This window comes from Stegodyphus dumicola, chromosome 6 (assembly GCF_044657685.1).
Source record: "Stegodyphus dumicola isolate Sdum_Otavi_A_Nest chromosome 6, ASM4465768v1".
NCBI classification, from domain to species: Eukaryota; Metazoa; Arthropoda; class Arachnida; order Araneae; family Eresidae; genus Stegodyphus; species Stegodyphus dumicola.
The window spans coordinates 182737515-182754895 of NC_140773.1; the positions used below are offsets into that span (position 1 = coordinate 182737515).

Here is a 17381-nt window from a genome sequence, read left to right on the forward strand (position 1 = left end):
AGTTCTAAATAAAACATTTTTAAGTATAGTTTTATGGTTACATATTAAACAGTTAATGAAAGTTTAATTTACAAAAATGGAATGCAAGTCCCTCTGTCGAAAGTAACCGAAAAGGGTACTTAAAACATAATAAACGAATAAATGGTTTAATCCTAGTGTACGGTACCCGCGGGATTTGATGACTTTTGGTGACATTATAAGGAGCAGTAAAGGAGTCATTTTGGTGTAGGCGACAATTTTCAAAATCGCGCGAAGGCCGTACCGTATACTAGGATTTTACCGAATATATATAACGTAAATAAATAAGGAATAGCTGTAAATTATCTGTAATAAAACCAACGGAAAAAAGATAAACAAATATCGGATCCAAAATAAATAAATAACCGTACTTGCTGGTGTATAATACTCACTTATTCTTTAAAAATTTCGGATCTAAAAACTGGGTGCATCTTTAACAACGGTGGCGTTGCGGCTAACAAAATCAAAAGTGAAAGTTTGTAGAGGATGCACACGTTACGTGCATGTTAACCCTTAGATTGCCAATTACTTCCCACGCCTGTTTCTTTTAAAAAAAAACGAAATAACTGAAATTCCATTTGAGATTCACAAAAATTTCTCCCACCCCATTCATTAATGAACAATGAGATGCGAAAATTTCAGCTGATATCGTTTCTAGTTCCTAACAAAGAAGCTTTCCCATTTAGTGTGTACAAAGTTATCTTTGACATAAAGATAACAAGCCAAAAAAAAAAAAAAAAAAAAAAAAAAAAAAAAAAAAAAAATCCAAGAAATGACAAAATAGTCTAAGCAAAGGTGAACTAAACATTGCTTTTGGGGAACTGAACATTGCATAAACAATGCATTTGGGGAAACTGCATCATAGGCTATTCTGCATTTTAGAGGCGTAGCTAGAGTTTCCAGCGCCCGGGGACCAACTGCAGAATTTGCGCTCCTTTCTGTGTGCCAAAAATGGGAAACATTTCATTAAAAAATTTCGTAGCATGAATTTGGCGCCCTTTGGATGCTGCGCCCGGGGACAGATGTTCCCTCTTGCCCCACCCTAGCTACGCCACTGTGTACACTGATGATGTTCAGCTAATGGGAGGGAGTTCTGATAGTGATGACGAGTTGTATAATCAATGAATGTTGATTTTAAGAACTTTATGTAATATTTACTTTCCTAATAAATTGTAATCCAATAGGTTCATAAAACCAATCCGTTAACAAAATAATTCTTTATTTTCTCAATTTTTGGCTTTCAAAATCAAGGTGCGTCTCATACAAGGTCGTACTCATTATTATTTTTCATAAATTTCCATTTTTTTCTCCATTTCCATCTCCTTTCACATGTACTGTTATTTTCCTATTTCAAAACATGCTTACACTGAGAAGTATGTTCAAAAGTTTTCTAAAAATAAAGTAATTCATTCAAAAGAAAAACATTTCACATATTAACCCTTTATTTTCTTTCGAGAGATGTCGAAGTGGAACTTTTAAGCGCCAATTTTAAATTTGAAAAAAAAAAAAAAAAATGAAAAACTTACGATATTTTGTAAATTTAATCTGAGATGTTTCTCATGCAGAAATATAATAAAAAAATTCAAACTCTTTGTTATTTCTTTATTATTAACTCTCAATTATTGTCTGCTGTTTGGAATTATTAATTATTCAGCAAAATATTTGTGTAATAATAAATTTGAAGTAACATGATAAGACTCCTTAAAATAACTGTAAATTTCATTAGGAATTTAATGATGTAACAGTTTTAATATATTAGAAGTGTCGCAGAAACCATTAATGTGTTTTTGATGGATAGTGGGTGGAAATGAAACGACTTGAAAACCAACACCACATTTTTAGTTCCTATAGAATCTGAGGTTTATCATACCAAAAAGTCAACAAAACCCAACCTTGCAGCTGAATTATAACAGTTTGCAGTGAGAGCTTGTCCTGAAACTTTCAGAGGAGTCATCTAAGCACATAGATGCAGTATTTGACCGACAAAGCAGAGATTCTTCTTGAGGAAAAACGGGGGTGGGAGTCAAACTTTCCGTCTGCGTAAAAGAGTTACCATATAGTTACGGTTTCGCGAATATCTTTTTAAATAATCACTCTAGATCAACAGAAAGAAATTACCTATTTATTGGGTAGATAAGAATGCATAGCAAAACTTAATAGCTCTAACTAATTCAAGGAGAGCTCAGATATTTGGAAAATCCTCCTCAACGCACAAGAAATATCGTAAATTACCAATATCATTTCACAGCGTAAATTCTATAAGGAAATTCATCTCTCTCTCTCTGAACTACAGATTTTCTGAGGGCTGACTAACAAATAATTACTCCTGGTTCTCAGAGTCATATTTATAGGGAGCTGAAGAATAAGGGCTTCAAGAAAAATTGCTCTTAGAACTTCGACAGTAAGCTTTTTCGAAACTTTAAAAAAAAAAAAAAAAATAAATAAATAAAAAAAAATCGCCTAATTGGAGAAAAATCACCATGCTAATTTTGTAGCAAATATTGTCACCAAAGTCCTTCAAGAGCGCTTTTGCCAATACCTCTAGTAATTTCCCAAATTAAATAGTGTTCGATTCAGAATCTTAGGATCTACAATTCTATACAAGAAATAAACACTTATATGCAAATTATGCGGACACAAACTTAATTATAGTAAAATATACCCAAAAGTTATAATACAAAATGCAAAAATTAAACAAGAAATTAAAGAAAACACAATATCACCAAAATGCAATTAAATAGATAAAAAATACTTACAGAAATTTACAGTTATGTGCACATAATATAATAATTGTTGAATCGAAACTTAATATCTAATTGATGTTTGGTAAGTGTGTGAACTGGCCCTGTCTTTTCGGTTTAAAATAGGAAAATAAAGGAAAAACTCTTCAAAATAGGAAGTGTTGCCAAGCCAAGAGTAGAAATAAAGGAAAAACCCTATATTTCTTGCTACATCTGTTGCGCGTCGTTAATGATAAGAGTTATTGCGAATAGAGGATGGATCCTGAAGTAAGTAAAACAACGATGAATTCTATCACAGATGAACTCATTCATGCTTGAGGAACATTGTAGATCTGTTCTCACCAAATTGTTGTCGAAAGGCGACACAGTATAGTATTCTGCTTGCTCCTATGAAGCACTGACAGGTTTAGGGCGAAAGTTTTTATTCGGAATGCTATCTCGAAGCATTGTTCTTCCTCAGGATAATGGAAAGCCACATATAGCACTTCACAAAATCCGTCAACTCGTCTGGGCTGTGCTACCCATATAAATGGAAAACTGGATTTATACAGAATGGAATTTTTGCTGGGAGTTGTCTAATAAGAAAAAAAGAGTTAATGAAACTATAAAGTTAAATAAGAAGATGAATATTATAAATAATGTTGCTATAAATCAGGTACTGACTAATCATGGGCGTTTCCCGGCTTATTTTAATCGGTTCCATCTGCAGAATAATGATAAATGCTTAATATGTGACATGTGACAAGTTTGGGGATGCCAGGCACTTCGTCGGTGAATATACTCTTACCCGGAGTGCAAGAGAGAAATATAGAAAGAATTTTAAGGAAGACTTTAAAAGTAACTATTCAACTTTGAGAGATTTTGCAGAAACAATAATGAAAATTATAAATACGAACAAAGATAGAATTGGAATTCGGCACTGAGACTCAGAGCTTGGACTTATTTTTATTTTTATTTTTATTTATTTATTTATTTATTTTTGTCAGTCCCATTTTTTGATCATACGGCCGGCTAGGAGGATCCGAGCTGTGCCCTCATAATGATAATGATAATGTCTTCACCCTTGATATTCAGGTTTACGGCCCAAGAAGAAGCGTCTGACGTGGGAATGCAAAACTTGTTTCCTACCCTCTTCACCAAGCCAAGTGAAGAGTTTTACAAAAATAAAATTGATAGTTTATTGCATTTTGGGATTGTTATCTCTGCAATATACAGAATATGTCAAATAAAATCTACCTGAATTACAATAAACAAACATCACTTATTTGTCAAACAACTCATACATACAGATACGATGGTATGTTGAAAAAGCTCAACGAAGCAATGAACCCTAAAAACTTGTTGCCTGTTGTTAAACAGGCAGATTGAAGCGTAATTGGAGTTATTTACTGCCTCCGTCATGGTGAATTTAATTTGTACACTAACCAGTATGGGTCAGTATCAAAATATAAAAGATCCTGAATGAAAATCCTAAAAATGTGTGACAAAACCTTGGAATGAAATGTACATTTGCATTTTAACTTAATAAAATTTTAAAATACATTGCTAAATATTCGCTTAGTGCTATTGTAAGAATACTCTGGAGTTATTAAAACTCATCTGTATTTTTGGATTTAAGCAATATGGAATGAGGAGAACAAAGAATGCATATTTCTTTAAAAGCTGAAACGAAAATAATTTTTACGGAGGAACGGAAGAAAATCGATCATTCCGACATAAAAACATTTATAAGTATCGTGCCAAAGTGTATGAAAAATATAATTTTAACTAAAGGACATCGAATTAAATATAAAATATTCTGTTATTTTATAGTCTTATAAAATATTAATCGTATGTTCTAAACGTTCCGATACTTGTGTTGAGTTCATTTCCCAGCACGTTTTGAATGAGTTATTTTATTTTTAGAAACGTTTTGACCATATCTTCTTAACAACAAGCAGATATTGAAATGCCTTAGTCATTTGAAAATAAAATGCTCTTTACATTGTGGGATAAATTTTAAAATATAAAATGTAGGTGAATATCTGATAAGAATATGGTTCTGATTAAAATTCATTTTATTTTGATTAGAACGAAAGGTAATCAAGCTACCTAACAAATACATTATTTTACCGTAGTATAGATTAAAAAAGAAACATTCTTCAGAAAAGTAAGTGAAGCATTGTTACCAGTTTGTCTTCAGGCATACTAGTGACCAATAGAGTGGATGAAGGCGTAAGTTAAAATCGCTCAGCTTGTGAGGATCCTAAGTTTTACTAACGTTTATTTTATTTTAAATCTTTACTATCACTTCTTATTTTCTACTTCCGGCCAGAATTAAAAGCTTTAACTTATTTATGGAAATTTGTCTTGCGCACGCCAAGTACTTAAGTTGTGGTTTTTTGCCAAGCAAGAGAGAGGAAGGAGCTATTAGAAGCAGGCCGCTTGCCTTAGAAGTTTTACTCGGTTGCTGTTTGCCTTCCAGGCCAGAGGTTTAATCCTCTTGATAATTTTAAACGTATCGCAGTGTTAGCAGTTCTCTGTACTACATACGGCTTTTTGTTAATATACGGCCAATCTTGGAGTTAGACACTTGTTTATTAATCCAAAGTTAGTTTAGTTAGATTTTTAGTTAATATTTTTTATATTCTAACGTTCAGACCACAAGTGGTTGGTCTCTGTATTCCGAAGTTCCGGAAATCATTGTAAAGAGAGAAAAATAAAGGGTTTCGTATACCCTTCCTGTGTGTATTGTCTACTTCCCAAATTATTTGAACATAGCTTTAGTAAGCTCCCTGTTCTGAGTAAGGACAGTTAATGTTCGCAAAGCAAGTAAGGAGGAACACAGAACCTGATAAGCTAGACGTTGCTGTAATAGTATTGTAGGTAATAATTATTTGTTACGCAATTTATGTTAAGTCCAATAAGTGAGACATTGAGTTAAATTTAAAAGCTCGTAAACAGTGGATAAAGATCATGATGCAATTGTATATCAAATGAGATTGCAAGTTAAGATATGAAAGATGACCTGAATGAAACAACAACTCGAGTCGAAGTAGCGAGTATCAGTTACTTTATTCTGTCACTAGAAATTATGAATGGTACTTTTCCGTTTAAAGTATTATTTCAGAAATGTTTCAAAATATGTTTTGCCAATAAGTTATCTAGAAACTGTTCTTAAGATTGATCATCTTCAGACGTGTAATTAGTGACTTTTCCTTTTGATTCATAATTACAGCTGTTTAGTCCCAAAAGCCCAGTTGATGCTGCTAACTGCAAAGTACATCATTAATTTATAAATTTCAAAGTTTGATGTTTTATATACAAGTATATGACGATCTTTCACGTTTCGCTCTTTCATCCGGAGAAGGAGAAGGCATGAATTCAAAATTAGTAAAAGTTTTATAGGATATATGGCGAAATTTCATGAAAAATTTTCAATTAGGTTTCCCAATTTGGATTTCTAAAAAGGTACATCAGACACGAAAGATTTTGTTAAATTTATTTTTAATCTTTTCTTTCCTTTATAAATATTCATTAATCTTTTCTTTTACTCATAGAACCAATCAGATTTTGCTAATGCGATTTTGCTAATGCAATCAGATTTTGTTAATGCGAATCAGATTTGCTAATGCGACCAGGATCACCAAGTAATCCTGGTGATATTTTGATACGTTATAAACTATACATACATATCTTTTTCTAGTGGAATATTTTTAAGGGGAATTGGCTGGTATCCGTTTTACGCTTAAAGAAAATTACGAAAACTCCTATGCAGTCAGACCCTTCACCGGGATTTGAATTGGGGGTCGAGCTGTCTATTTTGAGCGATTTTACCGCTAGGCCGAACACTGTTATGATACGTAAATTGGCATATATTGCAAACGAATGGATAATGGGTCAGCTAGTTCCTTATTCTAGGTATTATATTACGTGGCTTGGCAACACTTCCCATTTTGAAGAGTTTTAAGTTTCAAGTGGAAATAGTAAGACCTACTTCGAAATACTAATAAAGAGCTCAAATGAAAAAAATCAAAATTTAAATTTACAGTGTGTTAATATGCTACATATAGTTTCCGACACATTTTTTTTAATTCAGATAATTTATTTTCATTTCCTCTGTATTTTTGTTGTTAATTTAATTAACCTTTTAAATATATACACAAATTTCGCCTCTGTTTCTTCATCTTGTGATGTTAAACATGACATATTTTTATACATTTTTTTCTGTTTTATTGTGGATTACCAAAGTCTCATCTTCAATCTCTGACGTAATATTTAAATTGAAGAAATTTACAGAATAGAATATATCCTTCCTAAGACTATTTTATTTATTTTTTAACACTAATCCGTGATATTAACTGAATCCGTGATTTTTAATTAATACAAGATTTTAAATTGCGTAAATTTTTAATATGCTTTTTAATATTACTTATAGATTCTTTTTTATAGGCTTATGAATAAAAATTACTTTATTATGTAGGTTTGCCTCTTTCTCAGAAGTTATTAGCTGATGCTTCTTCAGCTCAGCAGCATGGAAGAATTAAAAAAGTATGGTGTGAAAACTTGAATAAAAGCGGTGAAAAATATATTCGAGATGCTTTCCAAAGGCGAGAAAATAAAATTCGTCAATGGATCGAGCATTTAAATAAAGAGATAGATAAGTATGTAATTTTACAAAAAGCAACTCACTTTGACACACTTTGTTTAATTATATGATGAAAAATGTTGAATACTTGCAGATTAGCAAAGTCTATTGAAGATGTTACAGAATGCCAGAGAGATGTACTGAGAAAAAGACAATATTTTTCAGAGCTACTAAGGATATCCAATAATACCTCAAACTTCAGAGGGGCAATACAAGATCTCAACCCAAATGACCGCACGGGAAATTTACTTAAACAAGTACGTTTTCAAATATCTTATTAATGACATTGTTAAACAGGAAACATTTCGATTACCATATTCATAGTCACATACTTAGCAATTTTTTCGTCTAATATTTAGAATTATCACTAAACCGAACAGTAAATAATTAGTGGTGTTATATTTAAACAAACTTTACATCTGTAAAGTATTAATCCATTTTAGGCAGGTAATGATTGTGATAATTATAAATTATTTTAATCACGCAAAGCAATTAGCAACAAAAAAAAACTTGGAATACGCGTATAATTTAATTATAAATATATTAAATACTATTGTATGTAATTTAGTTCTACATATTGCTACGAATATTGTACATACGTATATAATTTTAGATGAATATTGTACATATAAATATGATTTATGAAATTGTTGTATTTTTTGCGTAATGTAACATGAAAAATCTAGAGAGAAAACCTAGTGGAAAAGTAAGAATACGGGGGGCAAATCCATTTAATATTGAGCAAATGGAAAAGTCTCGGAAATTTGGCGAGATATCGATAAGATGACAACGGTTCTGGCGACTCTTTTTGTCGCCATATTTGGCGATAAATCTCTAAATGTAGCCAAACTTGGCTACCATTTGACGACATTTTGGTCCGGTTCGTGTATCAGCGTAATAGATACTGTAATTGTTCACTATATTAGCTGCAATCAGAATTCAACCCTCATATTGCCTTCCAGTAAATTCGAGAAGCAGAAAGGGCTAGAAATATCCCCGCGACCAGGTGGAAATTATATAAGGCCGGAGAGAGAGCATCCTAAATTCATTATGTCATGTGCCCTGGGGCTTAATTTAAGGAACCGGCAACGTTGCACCTGCAATAGCTCTGTAATATAGAACTGTCTAAGTGTTAGTCTGCTCTGATCATTCGGGACGTGGACTTCACATGTGAAGGTTTCCTGTCCCTTACGCTCTGATTTGGCCTGTGCCACGTGACTTGTTAACTGTACGTTCCTGCTTCGTGCATGTTTCGCTGCCGCTATGCCTAACGACCATCGTTCGGTCCTCTTTGACCAGACTTATGAGATTTTACGTCATGGAGGTACTCATGAAAATGATCCAGAATCTAATCAAGAATTATGGAAGGCTCTGGAAACTGTTGACGAGTTGCAGATTCAACTTAGCGAGGCCAAGCCAGTGAAGGCTGCATTAAGAAAAGTTGAAAAGATTTTCTGGGCTATTATCGATCAAGATCACGAAGCTCGAGAATAGTTCTACAGTTCTTTCTGAAGGATTTTGGTAGAAATCATCTGATAGTAAAGGAACTTAATAAAAGACTAAAAGAAAGATGTAGAATGCAAGTTGAAAAATCGCAGAATCCTGCTGCTGCTTTTAAGAAAGATGTCCGTACCATACCTAAATCGACTGAAGACGAAGGATGAATTACGCCCGTTAAAACTGCCAAAATTTGCTCGGCTCCCGTTTCGGAAGCTAACAAGAATCGTACGATAAATACGACTCCCGCCACGGATATAGCTGAAGTGGTTAGTGCGACTAATAACTTGGAAATTCTGGCATCTCTTCCTGCCGCCGCCGAGCCCATGGACTGCGTTAATGAAACGGAAAAAGGCAAAGATCACTCGACTCCTGTTCCTGTGACTCAGTTAAAAAATGAAAAGCTGCTGCTCTTATTTTGCCTCAGACCTGAGGTAGAATAGAATGAGCTACGAGGACTTCTCTCTAAAAATGGAGTGAAAAATTTTACTGGAATGCTGACGAGAGATAAAATCACGCTATTCTTCGTCTCTTCACATCATCGCGACAAAGCCCTCGCCGTTCTTATGAAGGACGAAGTGCAATTCAGCACTTTCAGCAGTAAGAAGGATACCCCACTCAAAGTGGTTATCCGAGGACTTTAAGAAGACTCTTCGGTTGAAGGAATTACAGCGGAGCTAAAGAACGAAGGTTTCACTGTGTTAAACGTCACTCAATTCACCCGGAAAACTGATGGAATTATGACTAAACTTCCCGTTTTCTTCGTCTCTTTCAAGCGAGACGATAAAAGCCGAAGCATATACGGCAAAAAGACTTTACTCGACCTGCGGGTCCATTTCAGAAGATATCGATGTAATCGGTGCACATTAATGTGCTAGATGTCAACGTTATGGCCATGGATAGACCTTCTGTAATAATTTACCAAGATGTTTGAAGTGTGGGCAAATGCACTTGACTTACACCTGTAAATTAAAGAAAGATAAAAAGCCTACTTGCGTGCATTGCAAAAAGGATCACATCGCTCCTTCGAAGTCGTGCGAGTTTAGACCCAAAATTCGCGAAGGGAAAAGTAATAAGAAATTACCTCAAGCTCCCAAGCAGCAAAAATCTGATAGAAACCTGCCGGTGCCTGAGAAAATTGTGAAGAATGACAACCCTTCTCCAAATACCCATCCTGATGTTGCGAAGTTTGCCTCAACGGATCTAAATTTGGATGAAAATGTTTACTCTTGGTCGCAATACCAAGAGTTTTCTCTTGGTATTGCGAGTTTTATAATTACCAAGAGTTTACTCTTGGTTTTCAAGTTCAATGAATTTGTAGAAAAGGGTAAAAGAATTGACTCGCCCCAAGAAAAAGTTCTTGATCTGGGTATCGTAGAACAGATAGTGCAAATGGACTTTTAAGTTTGCTACTCTCAGTAAGATGAATGTTTTGAATTTAATTATTTTTAACTTTAGCGAACTAGGGCTCCGAGGATGGCGCCACTTGAGGTACTCTGCGTTCCTGTCGTTCTCCTGCATCTACTGTAATCTGTCACGATTAGACTTTTTCTCTGCCTTTCTATGCCTTAGGCCCCTCCTCCCTGCCAAGCCTTCCCTCTGGACTTTAACTTTCGTCTGGACTCTCTACCGTCATACGCCTTATGGCATATTTATCATCGCACCGGAAACATCGCGTAAAGCAGCGATACTCCGGCAATACCAGCATTGATTGATCGATTGACTGCTCTGATGTGTAGTTGTTGTTAGCTGTTAGCTTAACATGAATTCGGAGTACTGAGATATCTGCAGGTAGCTTTGCCTTTAGCTGCTCTTTGCATTGCGTTGTGTTTAACGGTCATAATATTCTGAAGTGTAACTACTGATTGTACTCTGCTATATTATGATGAGTTTTACGACTAATTTTGTGGAACGTTCTAGATCTCTGAAATGTTTCTTTGATAAAATAAATTTTATCAACTTTATCATCTGTGCATTCAATTTGTTACGGACCCATAGGTACGCAACAATATATTAATCATTATACATTAAGTTAATTAAATTTGCATTTTCGTTCGAGTGCTCTTTTAGCTGCCTTCCCTTACCGAATGAGAATATTTAATCATAAATATAGAATTGTTGCAATTTAACGATCTTAAAATTATGGAATGAGAAATTTAGATGAGGGAGGAGATTTGAGAGAAAAACTGAGAATAAGAGTGCAGTGGATGAGAATTTTTAGATGACTGGAAGAAATTTCATCTTCGGTTGTTCGATAACTTCTGTCATTACCTTTCCAAGTTATTATTTTTCTTCCAAAATAGCTCCTGTTATATTAAATATATTAAACACTTAATTATTATTCATTATCACCATCATTATTATTTATTAGACTTTTGTTTTCGCGATATTGTACATGAGAGTGAGAGTCTACCTCATTGCAAAGTAAACAAGTTAATTGTAGTAATCTGAAACTAAATTCGCTGTCACTTCTTTTTCCAGAATTACTACTGGTAAACGAATTTCCACTATTTGCCATTAAGGAAATTATAGGCATAATACTGTTATGTATTTTGTATTTAGTTATCTATTTTTAGTAGAACTGTAATTAAAGTTGTTTTATTTCCTCGTGCAGTACAGGGCGTGACAAGTTTTAAGAGAAAGCTACGCCGAAAAAGTAAAAATACAGGAGCACGCGCATTTAACATAATAAATAGATATCTCGTAATTGTACTCTTTTGCTTTTTAGAAACTTCGAGAAAGTACCAGAATGTTCTTGTGCATGATTCAAAAGCTTATAAAAGCCGGAGAGGAACATCTCAGTTCAGTTGTTTGCCTATTGTTCTTGTTGACTGTAGCGAATTCGCGGTGAGATCCGATTAGCTTTCTCTGCAATTTGAATTCTGTTCTATTTAACGTTTTAGTAGTATAAAATATAACTACTGTGTGATATTGTACGAATATCTGTGAGGGAAAATTTCAGCATTTTGTTTTATTTCTTGTGATAAGAATAAATTTTATTAACTTTTCATCAGACTTGTGCATTCAATCTAGTAGGAACACGTACGCCCGCAACACTTTTTGGTCTCAGAATTGGGGTTTGAATGCCAGTAACAAGAGCGACGGAGGAGCAGTTGAGACAGCTGATGGCAGCCTAGCAGAGATGAAAGCAGTCAAAGGAAAGATGGATGCTGGTCAAAAAGAGGTGATATTCTGCCAAGAATCCCTTAAACAAAAGATGGAAGCTGTTCAAGATGAGATGAAAGCGTGTCAAGAATCAGTTGAAGTGGAGAAGAAAGCTGTTAAAGAGGATAATACCTGTATAATAGAAAACAAATTTGAGGCTATGGAAGGCAGAATACACGCTGTTGAAAATGAAGTTGGAGAAATTTAAGAAAGGGTTTCTTCTGTGAAAGAACAAATAGAAGAGAGAGTTTCTGCTGTGGAGCAACGAATTGAAGGAAGAGTTTAAACCGTCTAACAGCGAATCGAACAACAAATTGAAGAAAACGCTTCTGTCATCCAAGGACATAGCGAACAACAGATTGATGACAGGGTTTCTGCAGTTGCCAAAGAAGCTGATAATTTAAAGAAATTCGTAGCTACGGCTGGGAGCAATTCAGATGGTTTTTAAATTTTTACCCATGCCTTTTCGTTCCTCACTGCAGCTATCCACGTATGATGGGAAGAACTTCTGGTAAGTATATGAGACACGATTTTATAAGTGGCGGAAGCGAATGGATGGGATTCCCAAGCTAAGGCCTGTCATCTCGCAGCTTCTCTAAGAACTAACACAGCGGATATCCTTCAGTATCTTCCCGAAAACAAAAGGCTATATTTCGAAGCTCTCTCCGGCGCATTGGAGCTGTGCTACGGCGAGAAATGTTCAAAAGACTACAGCAGGCTTCAGTTACAATCCCGTCAACAGAAGTCAATGTTAACACTGCAGGAGCTTGCCACGGATGTTGAAAGACTATCTCACCTCGGAGTTCCCGACAGAAACAAGGGAAATCCTGATCCTGCAATACTTTATGGACAGCATCCGGGATCCTAAAATACAGAAAGCTCTACGAATGGCAAATGTTAAAAATTTAAAAAGCGCTGTATTTCACACCATGAAATTCGAGTCAGCCCAACCAGCAACTCGTAGAGACCGCCACCCATTCAGAGCCGCTCAAGTCCAGAAGCCAGGGGATCAAGTAACTGCTTGTCTAGACGATGTAACAAGACAACTCAAAGCATTGAGACGAAATATTAATGACAAGAAACCGACCCTAAGAGACCCTTCAGAATCCTGCAATGAGTGGCGGCAGTAATGGACTCTTCATCATAGGGCATATCAATGGAGTGCCCTGCAATTTGACGATCGATACAGGAGCCAATGTTCCCATCATCCGAAAAGATCTGGCTCAACAACTATAATGTACCGTTATCTTGACGCCGCCCTACGTTACCCTCCAGTCTGCGTCCGGGGAGAAGATCGACATGGACGGGAAATTCGACATTGACATCACGTTTGCAAGTGCCGTCTACCATCACATGGCATATGTGGCCGATATTACAGATTCTTGCATACTCGAACTGGACTTTCTAAGGAAATACAATTTTTCCTTCGACTTTAAAAACAACGAAATGCATTCTGCCTCTGAGGACATAATCCTATTTGCAATTAATGGTGAAGAAGTTAAATATGTCCATCAAATCATAGCTCATAACGATATCATAGTACCAGCAAGAACAGAATTCCTACTTCCTGGATCCATAGCCGAAAATAAAAATTTCCGCTACAGTGTCATATCACAAGAACTGTAACAGATCTACAGGAGGTCACTTCCGAATAATGAGTAACTTGCGGAGTTTCCGTGAGCGCTTCTACAGGAATAATGCAAAGGATGAGGTGCAAAAGTGGTGCCGATCTTGCGAGTCCTGTGCAAGTCGGAAAAGACCGAAGAAACGCAGCCGAGGCAAGCTGCAATGTTACAATGTAGGAGCACCTTCTGAGCGTATCGCCTTTGACATCTTGGGACCTTTGCCACGAACTGCTGATGGCAACAAATACATCGTCGTTGTCATTGATTAGATCACCAAGTGGCCTGAATCATAACCTATTACTGATCAAGAGGCTGACACAGTAGCAGAGGTAATGATACTGCACTGAATTTTCAGGTTCGGAGTGCCCCTTCAGTAACATTCCCATCAGGGAAGGAATTTTAATTCAGCTGTAATCAAAGAACTCTGCAAGATGCTCAGCATTTACAAAACCCAAAAGAGGCCTTTACATCCCCAGCCATACGGCATGGTAGAGAGATTTAATCGAACCATCCTCAAGAAACCACCAGGACTGAACAAGGAGTTACCAGTGTTTCTAGTAGCTTACCGCAGTGCTGTCCACGAGACTACGGGCTATTCTCAGTCTCAGATGCTCTTCGGTCGTGACCTTCGTGTGTCTTGTGATGTCTTGTTATATCGCCCTCCGGATGCGCCTTCATCGCCTGAGGAATACATCCAAGATCTCCAGTCCCGGTTTGAAGAGATGCACAATTTTGCACAAGAGCGCAAAGTCGTGATTTCAACTTGGCGAAGGAGAAAGTGAAGACCGGATACGACACGAGAGCTACTGGACATTGATTCAACAAAGGAGACAAGGTGTAGTTGTGGAATCCGTCTCGACGGAAAGGACTCTGTCCGAAACGACAGTCACCTTGGGATTGCTCTTAAAAAGGGAATTCTTCTGTCTACAAAATTCGATCCTCCTCCACTGATTTGTACAGATTCTCTGTCCAGCTTAGAAGCCTTACGAAATGATAAATCAAGACAGAGTTGTTTGTATAGACAAAGAGACAGCATTGAGTTGTCTGGTTATATACTGGTCTTCGACATACAGCGAATCATCCTCTCTCTTCCTTCAAATAAAAGACCTTTTATCAGCTGGGTGCCAGGTCACAGTGGGATTCTAGGAAATGAACTCACTGATCAAATGGTCAAGGAAGCGGCATGGAGTATTTACTTGCCGGAATTCCAACTTTCGTTTCCAGCCTCATTTCTCAAAATACACTCTTTTCATATTCTAATGCATAAATGGCAACACCGTTGGGATTCTGCTTCGACAAGACTTCGAACTTTTCGATTAATCCCAAAACTATCTACTTTTAATTCTGCATTAACAGCTTTCTTATCTGGTCATGGCCCGTTCCCCCAATACTTAGCTAGATTCAATCTTCGTGATTATGATAGATGTGATTGTGGGGAACTGGACTCAGTTGATCATTATGCTTACGAATGCGAATTCACCCGACAATTTCACCTTAAAAAAACCTTCTGATGCTTATTGGCAACATTGGACTTTACAGTTTTTAAAAAGCAATACTGCCATCAACAAACTCTCACAAATCATAAGTATTTGCAATAGTCGCTTCACTTTCCCAACTGAAAGCTAAATAGCATCAAACTTATGTCAGCATCTCTGGTGAAACTTAATATTAAGACAGCTTGAACTGCATTATACAACTGAACAATAAGTTCACTGTGAATTGCTTGCACCAACTGGAATTATCTAACCTCAAATCAAAATGTAGTAGTGACAGTCTGGTTATTAAAATTGTGATGTAATATTTACATATTCTTAGTATTACAAACATGACAAGTATGCTGAATGGTACTGTATAATATGGTAAACTATAACAAGACATATTCTTTCTTGCACCATAAGCAAATGCACAGCACATTGGAATTCGTTTTATATAATACATAGCAAATAATTTGGTACATGGCTATGAACAGAATGATTTAGGATTACTATAATTGTAATGTATGTGACATATCAATTAATTAAAGGTTATGAATTGTGTTATTTATGCATATTATAAATTGTTCTGTAATATGTTTTCTTTAGTTTGTGATTTGCTATACGGATGGTTTCTTGTAATGCCTGTCTATTGTTGGGAAGTACTGTAGATTGTACTGTAGTACTATACTATACACCGCGAAGATGACATCTGTCCTAGTTCTTGCCGTACGGAATTGAACGCCATTTCTGGGGAAATCAGTTACATTGGCATACAAGGCCTGTTATTCAGTACATATTATTTTCTTTTGTTACAAGATATTTTGAATAGCACAGTATTACATATGAACATGTACTGTAGTACTATAGATACCATTGGAAGTACTGTAGATCCTCTTGTAAGGTTACTACAATTTGTAATGAATGTGGTAATGAAAGTGTCTTTCATGTTTTGTAAAGTGTACTGCTCTTCACAAAATCCAACAAAGCACGTGTTTCTTTTAGTATTGCAAGTGGTAAAGATTGTTGTAAATAGTATACGCTAATGCAATGCCCTGTGTCATGTCCTGAATTAAGTTCAATATTTGGTATGTAATGCTGCACAAAGTATTTTTTACTAGTGATACTACTAAGTATTATTATACAGAAAAATGATTAGCAGTGTATATATTGTTGCGTGCGTACGGGTTCGTTATGAAATGAATGCACAAGTCCGATGGAAAATGAACAACAATTTTATTATTATCACAACAAAAATGCTTAAATTTTCTCAAATTATCATGCAGTATTACAATACCTCACAGTAGTTATCTTTTAACTACTCAAATGTCCAATAGAACTTAATTCAAAACAGCTAAAGAACGCTAATCCGCGAATTCGCTATAATCGACAAGAGCAGTTTTCTAAACAACAAACTAAGCAACTACTACAAACTGAGATGTTTTCCTCCTTTTATAAGATTTTAAAATCACGCGCTAGAATTTTCCAGTACTTTCTCGAAATCAAAAAAGAGATATTTATTTACTTAATGCACGCGCTCTTGTATTTTCAATTTTCCGGCTTAGCTTTCTTTTAATATTCGTCACGCTCTGCACTGCGCGAGAAATAAAACCATTTAATTTATAATTGAACTAACATTAGCTTTTTAAATACCAAATTCGTAACACTGCCCCCTTCCCAAGGACTGCACGTCCCGGGCAGTACAATCCCTGGACAGGAAGCTAAACTTACAACTGTGGCATAAATGCATTAATAAGCATTACATTACAATAATAAACAACATGAACAATAAATGCAATAAATAAAACTAATCAAATGCTATCAAATACAAATCAAATACAAAATACAAATCAATTCCTAAATACAAATCAAATAAAATACACATTTAAAAACAAAAAGTACAATGGTCCTATACTATTTACAATTATTTACATTACGTACTATGGCCATAATAATGAGCTAACCTGTCGCAAGAGTTCGAAGACTCACGGATCCGAACCACGACGTCATTCAGCCTGTTGTATATGGACCATCCGAAGGTGACTGTAATTTAGGACTCAGTCCTTTCCGTCGAGTCGGATTCCACAACCACACCTTGTCTCCTTCGTGGAATTGATGTTCAGTAGCTCTTGTGTCGTATCGGGTCTTCATCTTCTCCGTCGCCAAGTTGACTCGCTCTCGTGCAAAGTTGTGCATCACTTCAAACCGGGCCTGGAGATCTTGAATATATTCCTCA

The 17381-nt window shown here is 35.7% G+C and overlaps 1 protein-coding gene across 1 annotated transcript in view; it reads left to right on the forward strand.

Annotated features, from left to right (window-relative positions):
- Nucleotides 1-17381, forward strand: part of LOC118201865 (uncharacterized) — a 73558-nt gene that overhangs the window by 255 nt on the left and 55922 nt on the right. Inside the window, exons 2-3 of the mRNA XM_035374030.2 lie at nucleotides 7222-7402; nucleotides 7481-7643. Of these exons, the coding sequence (XP_035229921.1) occupies nucleotides 7222-7402; nucleotides 7481-7643 (344 nt within the window). The remainder of the gene's footprint in view (nucleotides 1-7221; nucleotides 7403-7480; nucleotides 7644-17381) is intronic.